Source organism: Coenobita brevimanus, chromosome 46 (assembly GCF_032717465.1).
Source record: "Coenobita brevimanus isolate Jiangsu-jjx chromosome 46, ASM3271746v2, whole genome shotgun sequence".
In the NCBI taxonomy this organism is placed as follows: Eukaryota; Metazoa; Arthropoda; class Malacostraca; order Decapoda; family Coenobitidae; genus Coenobita; species Coenobita brevimanus.
Genome location: NC_136999.1, coordinates 54,036,929 through 54,057,941, shown reverse-complemented (window position 1 = coordinate 54,057,941; position 21,013 = coordinate 54,036,929). Strand labels below are relative to the sequence as shown.

Genomic DNA, 21,013 nt, shown 5'->3' with positions numbered 1-21,013 from the left:
CATAACTATATCAAGGGGAAGCAATGATAAAGCATTTTCACACCAGCACTCGCAAAGCAGAAGCAGGTGTTATGTTTTTTATCAGCGTGTGTCTGTCTTCTTGTGTGTGTGTGTGTGTGTGTGTGTGTGTGTGTGTGTGTGTGTGTGTGTGTGTGTGTGTGTGTGTGTGTGTGTGTGTGTGTGTGTGTGCATAAAATAACTCAGCCTTAGTCCAATTTTAACCACACTTGGGAGGCATGAGGTTCAGAGAATAAATAAACTTAATATTAATGCGAACGACAGGTCAGAGGTCAAGGTCAATTTAAAGTTTTTATATACTGTAATTTAGACTAAACTTTGTGGAAGAATTCAGATTAAATGATGGGTAAAGAGATTAGATTATGAGAACTATCAGAGGTCAAGGTCAGAGGAAAAGGTCAAACGCCAAGTTCTCTGGGTCGTCAACTCAGTTTTGATTTGATCTGCACTAAAGTTGGTAGAAGGGTTAAGGCTTAGGCAAGAATGTAGTCTAATGAATTTGGGAGCAATAATTCGAAGGTCAGAGTCAAAGGGATAAGTTAAATATTTGGACCTTAAACCAGATGGTGAGTGCGGGTGTTGCATTACGTCAGTGCTCTCCTCTCTCTCTCTCTCTCTTAATATCATCTAAAGAATGGAGAGTTTTGCTTTCATAACAGTGGATCAACACAATGTTCCTTATTTCGTGCAATGTCTTGATCAACATTGCCAGTGGTTGCAGTAGGGTTTGTCCTAGCAAGATAAATATATGTCCCTAATTTTTCAACCTTTACCTGTAGTACAAGAGTTAACCGTTACTCCCAGGCCTTCATTTATGCAACAGGTCAACTCTGGAACCATCTCCCTCTGTCTGTATTTCCTACTTCCTCTGATCTCCAGTCTTTCAAACGCAGTGTGTCCAGGCATCTCGAAATGAACGGATCTTGAATTTGGCTCTCTTTTGTATTTTTTTTTTTTTTTTTTCTTGGAAGGAACGGTTTGCGGGCTCCTGGCCTTTAGTTCCTTCTTCCGTGCATTAAAAAAAAAAAGTACAAGGAAACAGGCAATTAGCTATGACAAGGCTGCTTTTGACTACGACGATGACAAGTGTTTCAGATGTAAATGCCCCGCCCCGTAAAATATGTTATAATTTCTTTCACAGTGCGTTTAATTTCCATGTATGACTTTTCCATCCACTGTACACAAAAGAGGCGCTGCCCCTTCCCTCTCCCCTCCTCTCTCTCTCAATTTGTCTATCTATCTATCTCCTTGTGGTAGGTGGGGGCGCTCACCATCCACTCACTTGATGTAGTGCTGCTCTCGGGTGTCTGCCCTTTCCTCTCCTTCTTTCCTTCCATCCTCCTCTGTCTTTCTTTCCTTGTCCTTCTGCCTACGGGTGACTTTACACTCCCTCTTCTGTCTTTCTTTCCTTCATTCTTTCCACTTCCTTCAGCCTGTGGTTGACTCTACACTGAGTGACAAGCCAAATGGTTTCCTGTTCACCAGGAAACCATTTACTACGCTGGGTGGTAACCATATAACCAAATTTTGGCGCCTGGTAGTTTAGTGGGTAATTATTGCGCTCCAATCGGATTGAGCCGGTGAAGGTTTATATCCAAGGGATGGTTGGGGTTGATTGCTCATGTAATGCCACTCAGGGATGAGTGAGGCTGGTCATTCTCATCTTAAATGTCGGGACCAACTGCCTAGCCCCGGGCTCCTACGCTCCTCATGGGGCAATGTTGGATTGGATGATGGATGGATGGATGGATGGATCTATCTCCTTCTGAAACAGGTCAGTAGGTCGCTAATATTTATCCGAGAAGAATACAGGAATATAATGTTCTTAACCCTTTACGATCAAGGGTGGGGAATGCGTTATGTCTGGGGTTATAAAGTCAGTTGGGCGGAAACTTTAAACTTACGATCAATGAGGTTCGCGACCAAGCCATCAAGCGAAGGACTACATAAACACCCACGTGCAGGAAATTGGGTCAGTAAAGGCTTAACGCGTCACAGGCGGAAGTAATATGGAAGGAAGTAGCGCTGTGAAGTCTGCAAGTCCACCAGAATAGTCCCAAGACGTACTCTTTTAGGGGTCACATAAACAAAACTAATAAAGGTGGTAAAGCCTCCTATTTTTTAACGATAATTTCCGGACAGTAATGTGGCGATGGAATATGTCTAATTTTTAACGCTGCTGGCCTAATAATTACAGGTGTTTTATACAGGTGCATGCTGACACCTTCAAGTACTCAGTTTTAACAATGCAGTCGTCAGGTCATAAAGATTTTTGAAGTCAGCGTTATGTTACTCTTTAGTGGAGGCTTTATGTCCCTTCTCTCCTTCCCCCTTCTCTCTCTCTCTCTCTCTTAGCTCTTCAACTCAGTCCCCATCCATCACCTCAATCTCAACTCTCAATTTCACTCCATCTTCACCACAACTGTACTCCACTCTCCTCCACCTTCTCCATCTTTCTCAAACTCTCTCCATCACCACACTTCTCCACTCCACTTCCCTCCACCTTCTCCACTTCTCTCCATCACCACTCTTCTCCACTCCACTTCCCTCCACCTTCTCCACTTCTCTGCATCACCACTCTTCTCCACTCCACTTCCCTCCACCTTCTCCACTTCTCTGCATCACCACTCTCCACTCCACTTCCCTCCACCTTCTCCACTTCTCTCCATCACCACTCTTCTCCACTCCAGCTCCCTCCTTCATCTTTCTCCACCCTCTTCACCTCCACTCTATTTAATCCTCTCTCAGCGTCTTAAAGCCCTCACTCCTCTTCCTCCCTACTTTTTCACCTTCCCCTGTGCTTCCCCGTTAGCTCTCTCTCCCTCTCTCTTGTCCTCCCGGCATCTCACTTTTCTCCACGCTTTCCAGTTTCCATCCCTGTCTATCTGTCTGTCTGTCATCGTAACCCATATATACAGTACAGGTATTAATCTTGTCTACATAACACATACCTTGCATTTTAGTGAAGGGGGTCAAATAAATGCGATATCTAATTCCAATCTAAAGCTGAGGGATGGAGTGGAGAGGTAAATGAGAGAGGAGAGTGTGAGCTGGGAGAAAGGCAGTGAAATGGCAGGGGACAGGGCGACATGGAGGCGATTTGTTTGTGGCCACCCCTTACGGGATTAAAGCGTTTGATAATAAAAAGATCGACAGACGCTGAGGGAAATTGTTTGGTGGCAGGAAAGACAAAAATATATGGAACAACCTCGACCGAAACAAACCATCCGGGTCTTGTCAGTGCCGTGGCCAGGGAACCACGTATTCCCTTCGGTTGAGAGCTTCCTAACACCTCCTCCTTAGCGATTTATTTTTAGATACAGCTGGTTCATATCAAAATGTATGCTGTCTGTAAGAAGAATGGTGGTATTTGAGTGATTTGACACAGAGGTGGAGAGTAGGGAGCAATAAGCAAACTAAATCGCTTAGGAAGAGGTGTTAGGGAACTTTCCTAGCACTGTTGTAAATCGCTGAGTTAGACTTTCCACCATAAGGATCAATACCAATGCGCTAGTCTCTCAGCACCCAGGCTCCTATAGCCCACTCTCAGATGGCTAAACTATAGCTTGGGGTTAGCGGCAATAAATGTGCTGTACCCTTTTCACTTTTACTTGGCTTAAAATTCCGATCTCTCCATCTTGAATACCGAGTTGTAACGAGAGATTAGCACTAGAATAGGATACTAGTCACGAAGAAGTGTCATGGAAAGACTGGAGAGCTGTAGTACTATCTTTGTCAGTCACTGATCTGGTGAAATGAGCTGCACAAGAACGAAAATGTGGGCCAGGTTACGATGAAAGGAAGTATAGAGTTGTCGCGACCAAGTGAAGGCTAACCACAACCATAATTCAGGCTTTATATATTCCTGGCCGCGCTGACCCTCTGATGATCTGGGCAACTCTTTTATTATACTTTTACCCAGATGAAAATCAATCATAGGTCGTACGATACCTGAAATCCAAAAATGGGATGCAGACTCAGAATTTTTGATGATTTTTGAAGTACATGGCGATGATTAAATATATCTGGCCTTCCTGTATGACTGCTGACTGCGTTCTGTAATATGGGATGCAGGCTAACTCTACCTAATAACCACAGGTGTTACGTAAATGACCTTCAGTAATTAGGGGCTTTGCATTCTACCTGGCGATTTAGGGTTTATTTTGCATTCTACCTGGCGATTTAAAGTTGATTTTGCATTCTTCCTGGCGACTTGAGGTTTATTTTCCACTCTACCTGGCGATTTAGGGTGTATTTTGCATTCTACCTGGCGATTTAGGGTGTATTTTGCATTCTACCTGGCGATTTAGGGTGTATTTTGCATTCTACCTGGCGATTTAGGGTGTATTTTGCATTCTACCTGGCGATTTAGGGTTTATTTTGCATTCTACCTGGCGATTTAAGGTTTATTTTGCATTCTACCTGGCGATTTAAGGCTTACTTTGCATTCTACCTGGCGATTTAAGGTTTATTTATAGTTAAAGAAAAATGAGTATAGTTGGGATGTAAGGCAATTTGGGTAAGTCAGTTAGTGGAGCCTGGCTGTGGGTGATCCATATATGGTGCAGACATTTACATAGGGCAGCTGAGAGACTGAAAGGGAGAGAATAAAGCTGCTTTCCCCTGTTTTTGGTCGCACCCAGCTGGAGTGGGGAAACAGCAAGTATAAAAACAAAGCAATATTGGACACTCGCTTTCATCTCAAGGAAATACTTATCGAGTTCTGGAAAATGGACCACAAATTTCCCGACCACTACCGCCGCCACCACCCCCTTTACGGCACCAGGTAACAGGTATCGCGGAACACACCTGAGCCCCTGATTATAGAGGGTCTTAGACAATTTCTGCGATGAATTATAGTCCTGAGGTTATTATCAGCAATATTTTTCCTTCTTACTTTTTCACTATAACTCCTTCATTCCGGTGATAGATTTTTTAGTCTTGCAAAAACCAGATGATTTTGGTCAGGTGAGGAGAGGATTATAAGTGTGTGTGTGTGTGTGTGTGTGTGTGTGTGTGTGTGTGTGTGTGTGTGTGTGTGTGTGTGTGTGTGTGTGTGTCACTACCACAAGTTTTCTTTTTATGATATCTATTTCCACTAAACTTCGCTTATCTCAGTAGAAAAGAAAAACAATATCTCACCATTAACCCCTTCAGCACAACGACGCATTTCACTGCCATCACGAGACGATTTATTGACGCCTGAGAATTATCTACGGCAGTAAAGGACGTGGAAACAAGATCCTTTTAGATTTAAGATAATGACTTCTTTTAAAATTATAAGGACAGTCAGACGATTTAATGGCTAAAAAAAAAAAAAATCGAAATGAAAAAAAAAAAAAAAAAAAAAAGAGAATTCCATATTAATTTCTTTTGAACTTGAAAATTAGGACAGTTGGTGTAATTATTTTTTTGAGATAATTATTGGGTTTTTTTTCTGTACTGGGTGGGATGGGCGGGGAAGAGTGGGCGGGATGGGCTGGTATGGTAGAGGATGGTGAGGGGGGAGTATGCCCTGTGAATATGGGCGCTGAATTGTAGACTGAGAGTTGGTGGAGGTAGTTATTGTTAAGATACTCACCACCTCAAAAGCAGAACTGGGATACAAAGTCAAAAGGCAACAAGGGTAGGGTTAGTGTAGGGGAGAAAGATGGTTAGTGTAGGGGAGAAATTGGGTTAGTGTAGGGGAGAGAGTGGGTTAGTGTAGGGGAGAGAGTGGGTTAGTGTAGGGGAGAGAGTGGGTTAGTGTAGGGGAGAGAGTGGGTTAGTGTAGGGGAGAAAGTGGGTAAGTGTAAGGGAGGGAGTGGGTTAGTGTAGGGGAGAGAGTGGGTTAGTGTAGGGGAGAGAGCGGGTTAGTGTAGGGGAGAGAGTGGGTTAGTGTAGGGGAGAAAGTGGGTAAGTGTAAGGGAGGGAGTGGGTTAGTGTAGGGGAGAGAGTGGGTTAGTGTAGGGGAGAGAGCGGGTTAGTGTATGGGAGAAAGTGTGTTAGTGTAGGGGAGAAAGTGTGTTAGTGTAGGGGAGAAAGTGGGTTAGTGTAGGGGAGAAAGTGGGTTAGTGTAGGGGAGAAAGTGGGTTAGTGTAGGGGAGAAAGTGGGTTAGTGTAGGGGGGAGAGTGGGTTAGTACAGGGGAGTGAGAGTGGGATGGTGTAGAGGAGAGAGGCACACTATATTTAAAAAAAAAAAAAAAAAAAAAAAGCAATATTGATAACATACAAGAGAAGGGTACGGTATAATACGTAAAATTAATCGCTAAGCAAAAGGTGTAACGCAGCTTCCTATCCCACCTAGCTGACGACCCTGTAGGTTCTGAAGATGGCTTTGGAAAGGATGACGGTAAGTGCAGTCAGGAGTGAGGGAGGAAATGGGTGGGATAGGCAGAAAGGGGTGGCTGGGATGGGTGGGATGGGTAAGGGAAGGTGTTTGTAAGGAAGGAAATGCATGGGGGGGATGGGGAGAAAGGGGTGGGTGAAGTGAGTGGATTGGGAGAGAGGGAGAGAGACTCGTGGGCGATGGGGTAGGGCAGGACAAATACAGTTAAAATAAACAGGTTGTGTATGAGGAACGGCATTGGCAGTGATGACAGATTTCTCTTAGACCCTCGGTGTTGCGGGTGGAATACGGGTGGGGTGGGTGGAGGAGTGGACAGGACGGGAGGGGATGGAAAAAGAGTGGGTGGGTGGGTGGAGGAGTGGGCAGGACGGGCGGGGAAGATGGTGAGTGATGAGATGGGTGGGAGTAAGACGCACCGTAAGGATGGACAGTAAAAGTTAGCCAAAGTTGGTGTGGCTATACAGTAGATGTTTACATTTTCCCAACAACAACAGCAACAATAACAACTAGGTAGCATTCAGAGAGGGTATACCTCCGCCAACGCCTATGGCAGACAGCTAACATCCCCACTAAAATTCCATCAACTCTTCCCTTCCCCATAACATGCCCACAACATATCAACATCCTTCAGTAACTTTCTGAGACAGAGAAAAACAGATAAACAGGAGTGAATACATAACCTCCAATTACCGATGGTGGAGGTAATGACAGCAACAACAGCAGCAGCAGCAACAGCACAAAAATAAACCCGTGTTGCTTTCATAAACACGACGTTTTATGATGTGGGGGGAAAAAATTATAGGATCGTACAGAGGAAATTACTCTGCTTAATTGGGCAACATATTTTTATTTTTGCCGTTTCTGGTTAATCTGATTCAAATTTGGAACACAGCCTATTAGAAAATGGGATGTTGAAAGCTATATTTAACATCGCTACACACACACACACACACACACACGAGAATCAGCTATTGGTTTTCAAGATTACGAAAGTGGAAAACAAGGGAATGGGGGAAATAAAGGAGAGAGATGGAAATTGGGTTGCGCAAAATTCCAGAGTAAAAATTGAAACAGAGAAGCGACTGAGTGGACGAGGACCACGGTAAATGAAACAAGGAAACTGTCAGGAACACGGAACGAAACTCGGGTCAGAGAATGAGGCCATGTCTGGTGCAGGGGTAATGTCTGGTGCAGGGGTTATGTCTGATGGTTATGTCTGGTGCAGGGGAGATGTCTGATGGTTATGTCTGGTGCAGGGGATATGTCTGATAGTTATGTCTGGTGCAGGGGTTATGTCTGATGCAGGGGTTATGTCTGATAGTTATGTCTGGTGCAGGGGATATGTCTGATGGTTATGTCTGGTGCAGGGGTTATGTCTGATAGTTATGTCTGGTGCAGGGGATATGTCTGATGGTTATGTCTGGTGCAGGGGTTATGTCTGATAGTTATGTCTGGTGCAGGGGATATGTCTGATGGTTATGTCTGGTGCAGGGGATATGTCTGGTGCAGGGGTTATGTCTGATGGTTATGTCTGGTGCAGGGGTTATGTCTGATAGTTATGTCTGGTGCAGGGGATATGTCTGATGGTTATGTCTGGTGCAGGGGTTATGTCTGATGGTTATGTCTGGTGCAGGGGTTATGTCTGATGGTTATGTCTGGTGCAGGGGTTATGTCTGATGGTTATGTCTGGTGCAGGGGTTATGTCTGATGGTTATGTCTGGTGCAGGGGTTATGTCTGATGGTTATGTCTGGTGCAGGGGTTATGTCTGATGGTTATGTCTGGTGCAGGGGTTATGTCTGATGGTTATGTCTGGTGCAGGGGTTATGTCTGATGGTTATGTCTGGTGCAGGGGTTATGTCTGATGGTTATGTCTGGTGCAGGGGTTATGTCTGATGGTTATGTCTGGTGCAGGGGTTATGTCTGATGGTTATGTCTGGTGCAGGGGTTATGTCTGATGGTTATGTCTGGTGCAGGGGTTATGTCTGATGGTTATGTCTGGTGCAGGGGTTATGTCTGATGGTTATGTCTGGTGCAGGGGTTATGTCTGATGGTTATGTCTGGTGCAGGGGTTATGTCTGATGGTTATGTCTGGTGCAGGGGTTATGTCTGATGGTTATGTCTGGTGCAGGGGTTATGTCTGATGGTTATGTCTGGTGCAGGGGTTATGTCTGATGGTTATGTCTGGTGCAGGGGTTATGTCTGATGGTTATGTCTGGTGCAGGGGTTATGTCTGATGGTTATGTCTGGTGCAGGGGTTATGTCTGATGGTTATGTCTGGTGCAGGGGTTATGTCTGATGGTTATGTCTGGTGCAGGGGTTATGTCTGATGGTTATGTCTGGTGCAGGGGTTATGTCTGATGGTTATGTCTGGTGGAGGGGTTATGTCTGGTGGAGGGGTTATGTCTGGTGCAGGGGTTATGTCTGCAGCAGAACTTAGCACATAAACAATAGTGACTGACCCTTTTTGTGATATATAATACGATGTCTTTTTGTTTCGTGTCTTCCAAGCTGTCTTCACCTTGTGTATTGTCCAGATACGAATTTTCTTAACAGGGTATACTTTCCAACATTTCCTTCTTCGCTATGTGGGCAGTCTTGAAGAGTACCTCCAAATATTCTCATTAATGCTATTTATATATATATTTTTTAAATACCGTTAGTCCGAGGACATGTTTTTATATTAAATCCTTGGAATCTCTGGATAATGTTAATCAGCTTGGATTATTAACAGTTCCCGCCCCGGAGGGGCTCGGGGACGGGTATTGTTTTCACTCGGTTTGTCTGTTTGTTTGTTAACAACTTTACGCAAAAACTGGAGGTGCGATTTTGGCTAAAATTGCATGGATGATGGGCAATGACCTTCTGACCACCTGAGTAAATTTTGGGCCAAATTGGGCCAAGGCCCAGGCTGTAGGCCCCAAAAATGCAAAATAATAATAATAATAATAATTTTTTCGCCAGAATTTTCTTCAAATTCGTCATATCTACATGCAACCAATACCTAAAGGTGCATCTTTCAGTTCTGCATCGTATAACATGCCTCATTACATCAGGGGGGTCACCCCACAGTTAGTGGTAAGGGGGTGAATGTCAGGTGGGTCGGGCCTAAAATTTCAGATGTGCATAAAACGGCCAATTTTTACCCAGTGCACTCCAAATTTGATGTGTGACATCTTTGACTAGATATCCTGTTGTGTTTATACGTCAACGCTAAAATGGCTGCCGGGGACGGGTTTGCTGTGCCATGGCATCGCTTCTTGTTGTGATAGGGGAGGTTAGATATAGCATTCATTCATTCCGCTACGGGTCCTCCTCAAAGCTTATCATGGTTTTGAGGCAGCTTGAGTTAATTGTTCAAGATGTCACAAGCTTGAAAGGGTAAATAAAGACATTCCATCCATCCATCATCCAATCCTACGCTGCCCCATGAGGAGCGTAGGAGCCCGGGGCTAGGCAGTTGGTCCCGACATTTAAGATGAGTGACCAGCCTCACTCATCCCTGAGTGGTATTACATGAACAATCAACCCCAACCACCCCTTGGATATAAATATTCACCAGCTCAATCCGATTGGAGCGCAATAATTACCCACTAAAACCACCAGGCGCCACAATCTGGTTATATGGTTACCACCCAGCGTAGTAAATGCTTCCCTGGTGTACAGGAAACCATTTGGCTTGTCACTCAGTGTAGAGTCATCCACAGGCTGAAGGAAGTGGAAAGAATGAAGGAAAGAAAGACAGAAGAGGGAGTGTAAAGTCACCCTCCCTCTTCTGTCTTTCTTTCCTTCATTCTTTCCTCTTCCTACATAAACTTTATAAATAACACAAGAGAATATTAATGTGTCATATGCGGAGGTACGGTACAAACCGATATCTAAGGAAAAGACGATACCAAACCACGTAAACAAACAAGATGACCTCTGGAACCCTCATCTCATCAGCTACGGTGGCTCACTTGCACCTCTTCCTTAATCACTTACTTCTGCACACCGTACGTTAATATCCTCCTCTGTGATATAAACCACAACATTGTCATACACAATAAAAGGCCTGCGTGAAAATACTGGGGTGAATTTGGAACCGTCTCTGTCTGTATTTCACACTGCCTATGATCTCCAGTCTTTCAAAGCGCAAATGTCCGGGCATCTCGGAATGAACGGTCTTGAATTTGGCTCTGTTATCTTATTATTTTTTCTTGGAGGGGGCAATCTTGTAGACTCCTGGCCTATGGTTCCTTCTTCACTGCATTAAAAAAAACTAAATCGCTAGGGATGAGGTGCTTGAATTTCCCTCCTTCTTACCCCGACCAGATTATGAGCCCAGTGTGTGAGGGTGTGTAAGGGACTGCCTGCGTTGTCTTCCTGCTTCGCCGCTACGCATTGTCTCCATGGCCTTCACTGCTCTTTATTGGTGTGTGAGGGAGATGGGCAGTGTTTCTGGATTTGCGTGTGTGTGTGTGTGTGTGTGTGTGTGTGTGTGTGTGTGTGTAAGGGAGATGGGAAGTGTTTCTGGATTTGCTTGTGTGTGTGTAAAGGAGATGGGCAGTGTTTTTGTATATACGAGAGAGAGAGAGAGAGAGAGAGAGAGAGAGAGAGAGAGAGAGAGAGAGAGAGAGAGAGAGAGAGAGAGAGAGAGAGTCGTACCTTGAAAAATACCGAGAGAATCGTACCTTGAAAAATACCTATCACACTATACTGCTGTTGCTTTTGGTTTAATTCTTCACTATAGACGCCTTTAAAATCTTGTCTTCCTATCACCTTTCATTTCTGGAGCGTTTTATCTGGCTTCGGGAATTAAATATGACTTTCCTCAATTCCTTCAAGCACAAGGGATGTTTCTTAAGTAACATAAATTCGTCTGGAGGTAGAAAGAAATTACAGTACACAAGTCCTGAGAGCAGCGTTTCTTAACCTGGGGTGCTAGCACCCCCAGGGGTGCTGAAATCAATTTTAGGGGGTGCTGGAAAATGCTCCATCATCGTCTTTCTATTGGTATTGCTTTGTATAGGCATCCTTGATTTTTTTTTTTTTTTTTTTGAGAATGTATAAAACAAACTTTTCGGCTGTACTTCACTTCACTTTACTTTAACCCTGCAGTAGTGTAGCAACTGTAGTCCCAGTAACCAGATGTAAAGGGGTACTGGCTGGACTGAGACCTTATTACAGGGGGTGCTGAGGTTGGAAAAGGTTAAGAAACGCTGCCTTAGAGTGATGTTGGCAATTCCCTCACCTTCCCACGACTCAAATTAAGCTGAATAAAACTTTCTGATTTTAGGTGGAACAGACTAAAGTTGCCCCGACCATGAGGAGGTTAATGGTTACAAGTTTAACTCTCTAAGACTCAATGTTACCTGAAATCAGTGGTCTGAGGTCAACGGGAATTAAATGAAAGAAACGATGAGACTGAGTTTGCTATATTGATCCACGTGAGGTGAAACAATACCATAATTTTTAAGCGCTGAGGGTGAAGGCTGAATGAAAAAAGCAGAACAACCATACAATTCACCTTTCTATGGATCCACAGCAACAAACGGGGTAAAAATCATCTCCCTTTATCCCAACCTTTCGATGACAACTTCCACATTATATATTCACCTATCATCACGTTAATATATTTAGTTCAGGAGAAAACCCTCGTACCAAACAGGAACATTCTCGCCTAATTCTTATGCTACATTGACTGCTTTTGAATGTTTACCTTTTGTTACTGCCAGCCAATGTAATTCAACCTGACTCCTTCACGTCAGTTATTTATTTTTGTTCTACGTAGATAGGAAATTACGCAGCTTACATGAGACTTTTGGAACTTGACTGTCTGGATTATTATAGCCTTCCCTAACCCCCTTACTAGTGGAACTGAATTAAGTCCTTCGTAACCAGCTAAATATTATGGAAAAAATGCATCATATACTTGTAGGGGTTAAGAGAGAGTCCAAACAATAAATGGGATTGAAAAATAAATCACTCAGATGCTAGAGTACTAAGGCAATTTTGGTATTAATTTTGAACAATATTCTTGCCACCGACACATGATTAAATTCAGCAAAAATGTTACAAGAAAGACTGAGGACTGAGTGAGGACCCGAAGAATGTTAACCACTATAGTCTAAAGACGCAATATTCATTTTGTTTTTGGTGCTGTTCGGTGATTTTGAGTATAGGAGACCCCCTTATAGCGCAAAAGTCAATGGAGACTATTATCACGCCCCTTAAGTTTTAAATACGTATCCTAAGCAGCACGAGTCTAAAAAATAACAAGAATTAACCCCTGTGCTGCGGATATGGTCCATTTACCATACACGTCAAAATGGTTAGAGACGTAGATTTGGTATATGAGACAAACTACCTCAACTACGGGTCTCTGCTGACTCTCTGTGTGAGTTTCCCATGGTTCCTAAGCTTCCTCAGTCACCCTCAGTCATCCGCTGGGGAAACATACGTGTCTCCGATAAACTTTGCAACATCACTATTCTGAGGGACAACGGAGTGCAAAATATACAGGAGAAATAAAGTGACAATATATAAGAACCTTTGATAATTTTATACGTATTTTATGTAATTTTCAAGACAGTTTGTGAGCTCAGTATAAACTTCTATATCTACTGTAAAAAGGGAAGAATTCCATGATACTTGTATAATGAAGTGGTATATTAACATGTTTCAACTGTACTCGCATTAATACTTGAAAATATTTAGTGAAGTTACTGGTGGTGCTTAGAATATTACAATTATTATGCTGTCATAGTGATTATATATAATGCATTAGTAAGGCTTGCTTGAATTGCTATGTAAGCGGGAAGTGCTAAATACTCCATAAATAAATAAATACCCATACAAGGCAGTGTAAGCAACAAATGTATATGATTAGTATGACATAGACTATCATTTAAAATATCATTACGGCAGGTTTGAGAAGGGTTTTAAAAGTTTGGGAGTACACAAGTGACACAATATTGCCACCATGATACAAAATGTCACAGCTTTAAAGACATGGATGTGACTGACCTGTGTTGCATGCATTTGATTTTTGTGTTGCATATGGTTGACATCTATGCTCTGTATGAGTGACCTTTGTGCTCTGTGTGACTGACCCTTGTTCGTTTGTGACCTGACCTTTGTGCTGCACTGGGGGGAGGAAAGCTGGGTCTCATGGGTCGGCCTTACCTTTGTGTTTGTGCTTGAAATCCTGAGACAGATCTTCGTGGCTGTTGGTGTTGGTGGTGATGGAGGAACACCCGTTGGTTAGGCTGGCCAGGTGGTGCAGGGAGGTGGCCTGGGGGGGAGGGCAGAGTGGTTAGATAAATGATCCGATATCTGGAAGGACGGGAGTTCGATCCGAGGCTTGGGCAAGAAACAGTGTGATGATTTTCCTGTAATCTCTTCAGACCAATGAGGTATTATTTCCCGTGGTCTTTGATGCTCTCTAATCATCTCACTAAAACAATTATTATTTTTGGTGCCTTAAGATTAGCTACATTTAATTCACCTATTTCCGTTCCATGGAGATAGCTGAAGAAATACTGATGATGTGCACAGGTGAAGGTTAAATAAAAAATCCTACCTTTACTTTTTAGGTATTGTCCTGTGAAATTCCAATCACCCTTTCCTAAGCGATTTATTTTCCTTATTACACCTTACTGTCCATTTGCGTGTTACATAAATCATTCCAATATCGCCATACTCTGCACAGATAACGCGCAAAACGATCTTAACCAGCCATATCTAAAAATAAATCGTTAAGGAAGAGGTGCTAGGGAGCTTCTTCAATTGAGGAGAATACAGACCATGCTATCTAGTGCCATGGAGTTAATTCAAAGCTTTCCTAGACAGCATAAGAATAGTTGACGACGACACTCTTGCTCCTGAGGGATGGAAAACTTTGAACTACCAATTAGAGGTCTTTGTCTGGTGTATTTTTATTTACAGTAACAGAATAGAGGATGGAAAAGCAAAACAATAAAAAAAATACCCATGTGCGACTTCCTTTCAAACCGGGATACGTGTGCTGGCCCAAAAAAATAAACAAAGAAATAAAAAATAAAAACTTATGTCTACACGGAGATGGCACAATTTTCGCCACCTTGTCTGTAACCCGCCATACCACTGTAAACACTTTTTTTTCATATCCGTATGTCTGATCTAACCTTTTTCTGCTGTTGGCGCATTTGTGTATATTATTCAGGGCAACACCTAACGATTCTTTAAAACTGTGAGAAATCGCATAGTCAAAAGCTTAGACAAAATCCCAAGCAATTCTTTTTTTGCTACTGGTACACCTGTGAAATATAATCAGGCTACGAAGAGACCATTTTTGGTTGAGAGTAATCCCAAAAGTCAAAGGATTAAACCTATAGATAATCTGTTAACGACTTAGATCAGTAGTGTTTACAATAAGTCAACGTCGTGACAGAAGCACCACAAGAGCAGACGTCCTGTGATTAGTTTATTGTCCAGTGATTAGTTTATTATACGGTCTTCTGTTCCTGTTAATGCAGTGTGATATCTGTCGGCCCCATTCGCGTCCTGGTCCCTGGCTATAATTAATTAAGCCTTGCCAACCGTAATAGGGATTAATTAAAGCATGGGCGCCGCATTAGGGATATCAGCTATTATCCTCGCACCCTGCCGTCCCTCTGCATCTGGCCCCTGCTGCTGTCACCAAGGTAGTGATCATAATTTACCTGCCTTCTGACATCACCTAGTATTTTGTCACCAGAGTTGCTACTATAATTTATCTGCCATCTGACAACACTTCTGACATCACCTCTGACATCACTTAGCATTTTGTCACCACGGTAGCTACTATAACTTATGTGCTTTCTGACAACACCACTGACATCACCTCTGACATCACTTAGTTTATTATGTCACCAGGGTAGCTACTATAGTTTACCTGCTTTCTGACAACACTTCTGACATCACCTCTGACATCACTTAGTATTTTATGTCACCACGGCAGCTACTATAATTTACCTGTCTCCTGACATCACCTCTGACATCATTTAGCATTTTATGTCACCACGGTAGCTACAATAACTTATGTGCTTTCTGACAACACCACTGACATCACCTCTGACATCATTTAGTATTTTATGCCACCAGGGTAGCTATTATTTATCTGCCTTCTGACAACACTTCCGACATCACCTCTGACATCACTTAGTATTTTATGTCACCACGGTAGCTACAATAACTTATGTGCTTTCTGACAACACCACTGACATCACCTCCGACATCACTTAGTTTATCATGTCACCAGGGTAGCTACTATAGTTTACCTGCTTTCTGACAACACTTCTGACATCACCTCTGACATCACTTAGTACTTTATGTCACCAGGGTAGCTACTATAATTTATGTGCTTTCTGACAACACCACTGACATCACCTTTGACATCACTTAGTATTTAATGTCACCACGGTAGCTATTATTTATCTGCCTTCTGACATCACCTCTGACATCACTTAGTATTTTATGTCACCAGGTGAGCTACTATAGTTTACCTGCTTTCTGACAACACTTCTGACATCACCTCTGACATCACTTAGTACTTTATGTCACCAGGGTAGCTAATGTTTATCTGCCCTCTGACAACACTAGTATTTTATGTCAGATTCGCCCCTTTATCACCTTATTCTTACCCATCTTGGTCACCTACCTTTTTTATCCCTTCCTGCACCTTTCTAGGGAACACAGGTCTTGCTATGATACCCCACTGGCCAAAATCAATTCCTAACCAGCACATTATCAGGCAGAACAATACCTATCATGTCCTATAACCTTGAATTCAATGATAGGGGTCAGCTGATTGAGACATGGTGGGCGGGGGGAGGGGGAGGCTTTATACCTTGCAATCCTTATCTTTATCTCGGGAAATCAGATACGTAGTCGCAGTCTTCTCCGTAACAAACAGCCCTGGGAGACCATTACGCCTGTTGCTGTTTGCTGACTTTTGTATTCCTCTGTACTCAGTCACAATCCAAGACTCATTATTCAACGTAGGAGTAGAGTTTTCAGACTGGGGGTGTCAGACATAGCCGCCATTAATTTGTCCACAAGAAAGCATAGTCCAAAAGGTGAATACAATAATTCGGTAGTACCAGGAATAATCTATCTACATCTATATACCTAGGCTGCTTCCCCTAAAGAAAAGGAGGTAGCCGAGACAGGACAACACACTCCCAATTTACTCATCCACACACACACACATTCATTCGCATCTTAGCCCCAAGGGGAGATGGGACAGATCCTCACCGCACCACACTGCACAAGGGTCTACAATGAGACAGGGAATCAGGAATAATATCAAAATTATATCCTTGGAATGAGGAGGTAAAGACGACACTAGTTCTCCCCTTCACCTGGCATTCTCAAGGTGTACAAGCCAGTGACAGTACTCTTTTACCTGCCACTGTGTATGTATTGGTTAACATAAACGCAACTAAATTTAGCCCTCGTTTGTTAGGAAATAAATTCAGTCCAGCTTACCTTCCATTATCTATATATCTAACTATTTATCTATCTGTGTGTGTGTGTGTGTGTGTGTGTGTGTGTGTGTGTGTGTGTGTGTGTGTGTGTGTGTGTGTCAGTGTGTGAGTGTTTGTAACTGCCTTTACATCACACATAAAAAAATAATTCATGTGTCTCTCCCGTCACTAAACCCCGACATTAGTTATTTTTAAAGTACAATGGCGCTTAACAAGAACAATAACAACAACAACTACCAGCCTTTATTATGTCTAGAAGAGACTTCTAAAATCTACACTGACCTCTTCAGCATCGTGACTTCCTTTACTCACTATTCTTTCTTCAGTCATATGATGTTCGTAACGTTGAACCCTTCCTGATGACCTACCTGGTTTGCTCTATGGCCAGGTAACTCCATCTGCCACCGTTAAACCTGCCGAGATCTCGGCTAATCCTTGATCCTTAGCTAACGTCTTATCTCTTATAACGTGGCTAATGCAAGACGATTTTATTCATCACTGGGAAACCATATGAAGTCGAAGGAAGGATCAGTGGTTTTGAAAGGGTTATAGCATTCTCCATCAAACCCTTCAGTACTATTTTTTTTTTTATGTATTCCCGTTACTGCCGAACAATTTATATGTGTTTAGGGATATATTTGGTGCTGACCATTTAAGAAAGGGACTGGGTGGAGTGAGACTGACCATACGTGAGAGGTGGAAATGGTTTAAGACAAATTGTGTGGAGGGCGACTGACCGAGAAGTTGCCGTAGCCGAGGTGGTCGCAGGAACACTGGCACTTGAGAATGTGTTCCTTGATGTCCTTGGGTAAGTCCTCCAAACTCCTGCTGAGGCGGGATCCTGCGGGAGGGAAGCCGTGTGCGTGTGTGGAGGGGTGGCGGCGGGTGATGGCGTGGGCATGTTCATCTGGAGGGTGACCCAGGGCGGTGTGCAAGTGATCCTCCATACTCACCAACTTCGGCAGCTGAAACGAACACAGACATCTTCACATAATGATGGAATTTAATATGAACCTGTAAAAAACCATGGCATCTTTTATTTTTATTTGTTTTATTTATTTATGGCGGTGCTCAGGTCATCCTCCACACTCACCAACTTCGGCAGCTGAAACGAACGCTAGCATCTTCACACAATGATGGAATTTAATATGAACCTGTAAAAAACCATGGCATCTTTTATTTTTATTTATTATATTTATTTATGGCGGTGCCCAGGTCATCCTCCACACTCACCAACTTCGGCAGCTGAAGCAACACAAACACCCTTACACACTCATGGAATTTAATATGAACCTGTAAACCATCATGGCATCTTTTATTTTTATTCTTGGTATGTCCAGATAATTTTAGTAAAGCTTAGGAGGAGACTTTTTGGACTGGGGAATTAGAGATAGACTTCATTAACATCCTCATCAGTAGAATTCTATCTGTCTGTCTGTCTGTCTGTTTCTCTCTCTCTGCTGAATGAAATCGTATGCTGGTGGCTTGATTAAAATGAAAAGATATCACCGCAGAAAAAGAGAATAAGGAAGAATAGGCTTTACTTGTTCCTTCAGTCAGGGAGGCCTCTCTTATTGTGAAAAAAAATCAATATACACCTGCACTCACCTGTCCCAATGTACACATCCACCCACCTGCTCCTATATACTCCTCCATCTACCTAACCCAATATACACCTTCACCCACCTGCCCCAGTATACACCTTCATCCACCTGTCCCAATATACACCTCCACCCACCTGCCCCAATATACACCTCCACCCACCTGCCCTACTATACACCTCCACCCACCTGCCCAGTATACACCTCCACCCACCTGCCCCAATATACACCTCCACCCACCTGCCCCAATATACACCTCCACCCACCTGTCCGAATATACACCTCCACCCACCTGCCCCAATATACACCTCCACCCACCTGCCCCAATATACACCTCCACCCACCTGCCCCAATATACACCTCCACCCACCTGACCCAATATACACCTCCATCCACCTGCCCCAGTATTCACCTCCACCCACCTGCAGGCCCGGGGAGCAAACTTTCATTATCTTCACTTGCTCGTTTTGCTCGCTCGCTCAAACATTTTTTTTTTTTTTACCCACAGTGTTTGGTGATGTGTCTGGTCGTGAGTCATAGTTCACGATTTGACTGCTAGATTTTTAGGAAAGACGAAACAAGTCACCTCAGCTAAAGCAAAAGGTGAAACTACAGTGGAATGAGGTGAATTTAAATATTTAAAAAGTTTCATCAAAAGTTACTAGACTCAAACATGTTATAGTCGCTCCTGCACGTTCCACACCTTACTGGGACACCTGTTACCTAGTTTTATCAATTTTACACATGACCTGTTATTCTGAGGATGTTAATGATATACAAACCTTACTCCTCTAGTTCGGAAAGTCTCATAATCTGAACAAAACCAGCTGGCATTAACAAGAACAGAGTGAAAATTGCATCACCAGCCTAAAGGGATTAACCCAGTCACAGTCCGGCATTAAAGGTGAGGGCATGGGACTGGATCAGCTTTACTAACATAACATAACATAACGTAACACAGGATTGCATGGCAGACATATGGATGGACAGACACCAACATTACAGTAACTCCTCGATACAAGCCACCTTTTGACATTTTTGCTGCTATGCCCAAAAGAAATAGCGGAATTGATATAAAAGTACCAGACACATGCGGCAGCTTAAGGGCCTCTATATAGGATTTTTTTTTTTTTTCTGAAAAGTTAGTGAATGAGAAATGGATGCAGCCACCCCTAGAGATGTTCCCGCATCTAAAAATGTACAGTATATTGAGGTTCCCTGGTTAATTAAGCAGCTAATTTTCCAGATCCTCTAATTTACATTACCAGCTGAATGGAAAATGTAGTTGTGCTGTGTTTTAGGACAATATGTAATGCAAGTGAAGAGGACTGACGTTGAGTGTTGGTACTGACCGTGCAATCTGAGGCGGCCCTGGTCATGTGAAGGTCAGGCAGTGGGCAGGGGGAGTGTGGTCGAGGGTTGGGTGGGCAGGAACAGGTGCAGGGCGGGGGAGCCACGCTGGTGCCAACACAACTTGGGTCAGGGCAGGAGCAGGGGGGTGGTGCGGCCAGGTCACAGGTCATACAGCCACCCCATCCCCCGGGGGTATAGGTCTGGCCAGGGTATGGGTATGGCGTGGTGCAGTGCAGACTTGGGTGCCCGGAGCAGAGGTCAGGTTGGCAGGCAGTGCATCCTGGCTCGCTACACACGTCGTCATGGGGTGTGGAGGGGCAGCATGGGGTGCGGTAGTTCCGTGGTAGTGTATGACTCACCACATCCAGGCCAACCACGGCACGTCCACTCCTTACACCACCACGCCCGGTTAGCATCTCCATCCTTCCTCAGCAGCTGCACTCTCGCTCCCAGGCCACGTTATCTCCTATATCTCGCCTCCCTCATGCTTACACCAACCACAGTCCCACATACACCCAAGGACACCATCAATACACCCACTGTCACCATCAGCATGCCTACCCTCGTCACCACCATCCACTCACGTACACCTTTCTCCCATATACAACACCACGAACTTCACTTTAAGGCAACCATTACTGCTTTGTATCTCACAGCCCAAGATTTCATTTCATGCTTCCCATTACAATCACTTTTTCACAGTTTCTCACCATTTTTTTGTCACCAAGAATGTAATTGCACCTTTAGTAAGATAGCGTAGTTCATTTAATTTTGTAACTGCTATTTTCTTTTATCACCTGAATTGTTACAGGTGCCCCTCCTCTCCTTAGCCTCCACACCCTCTGAAATAAAACAAAAAATTAATGATTTGCAGAGAAAATGCATAATCAAGAACTCACAAGCTGCCTAATTAATCCTTTATTCAGTGTATGTAAATGAAGAGTTATATTAAAATAGGAGTAATATTCCTGAAAAAAACAGATTGCTATGTGCATAATTGGCGTGTTACGTTAATAGTAATGAAGGTGTAATGGGATTTCCGGATTAATTCAGTCCTGTAATTGGACGCCAGAAAAATATTCATAGTCATGAGCCCTACCCTGCCTGATGTGACTCTACTGTCCACTATTTTTATGCACACAAATAACTCTAAAAAAAAAACTGCACCATCCATCACTGCTAGTTATACCTAATTCTAAACTCTGGTATTATGTGTTGGTGAAA

At 43.3% G+C, this 21,013-nt stretch overlaps 1 protein-coding gene across 1 annotated transcript in view; it reads right to left on the bottom strand.

Moving 5' to 3' along the window:
- LOC145398639 (dipeptidase 1-like) overlaps window positions 1-20,211 on the bottom strand; it is a 57,523-nt gene extending 37,312 nt beyond the window's left edge. Inside the window, exons 1-4 of the mRNA XM_080271443.1 lie at window positions 19,789-20,211; window positions 17,573-17,800; window positions 13,513-13,621; window positions 12,226-12,228 (exon numbers count right to left, since the gene is read on the bottom strand). Of these exons, the coding sequence (XP_080127569.1) occupies window positions 12,226-12,228; window positions 13,513-13,621; window positions 17,573-17,800; window positions 19,789-20,211 (763 nt within the window). The remainder of the gene's footprint in view (window positions 1-12,225; window positions 12,229-13,512; window positions 13,622-17,572; window positions 17,801-19,788) is intronic.
- Between the last annotated feature and the right edge of the window lie 802 nt (window positions 20,212-21,013).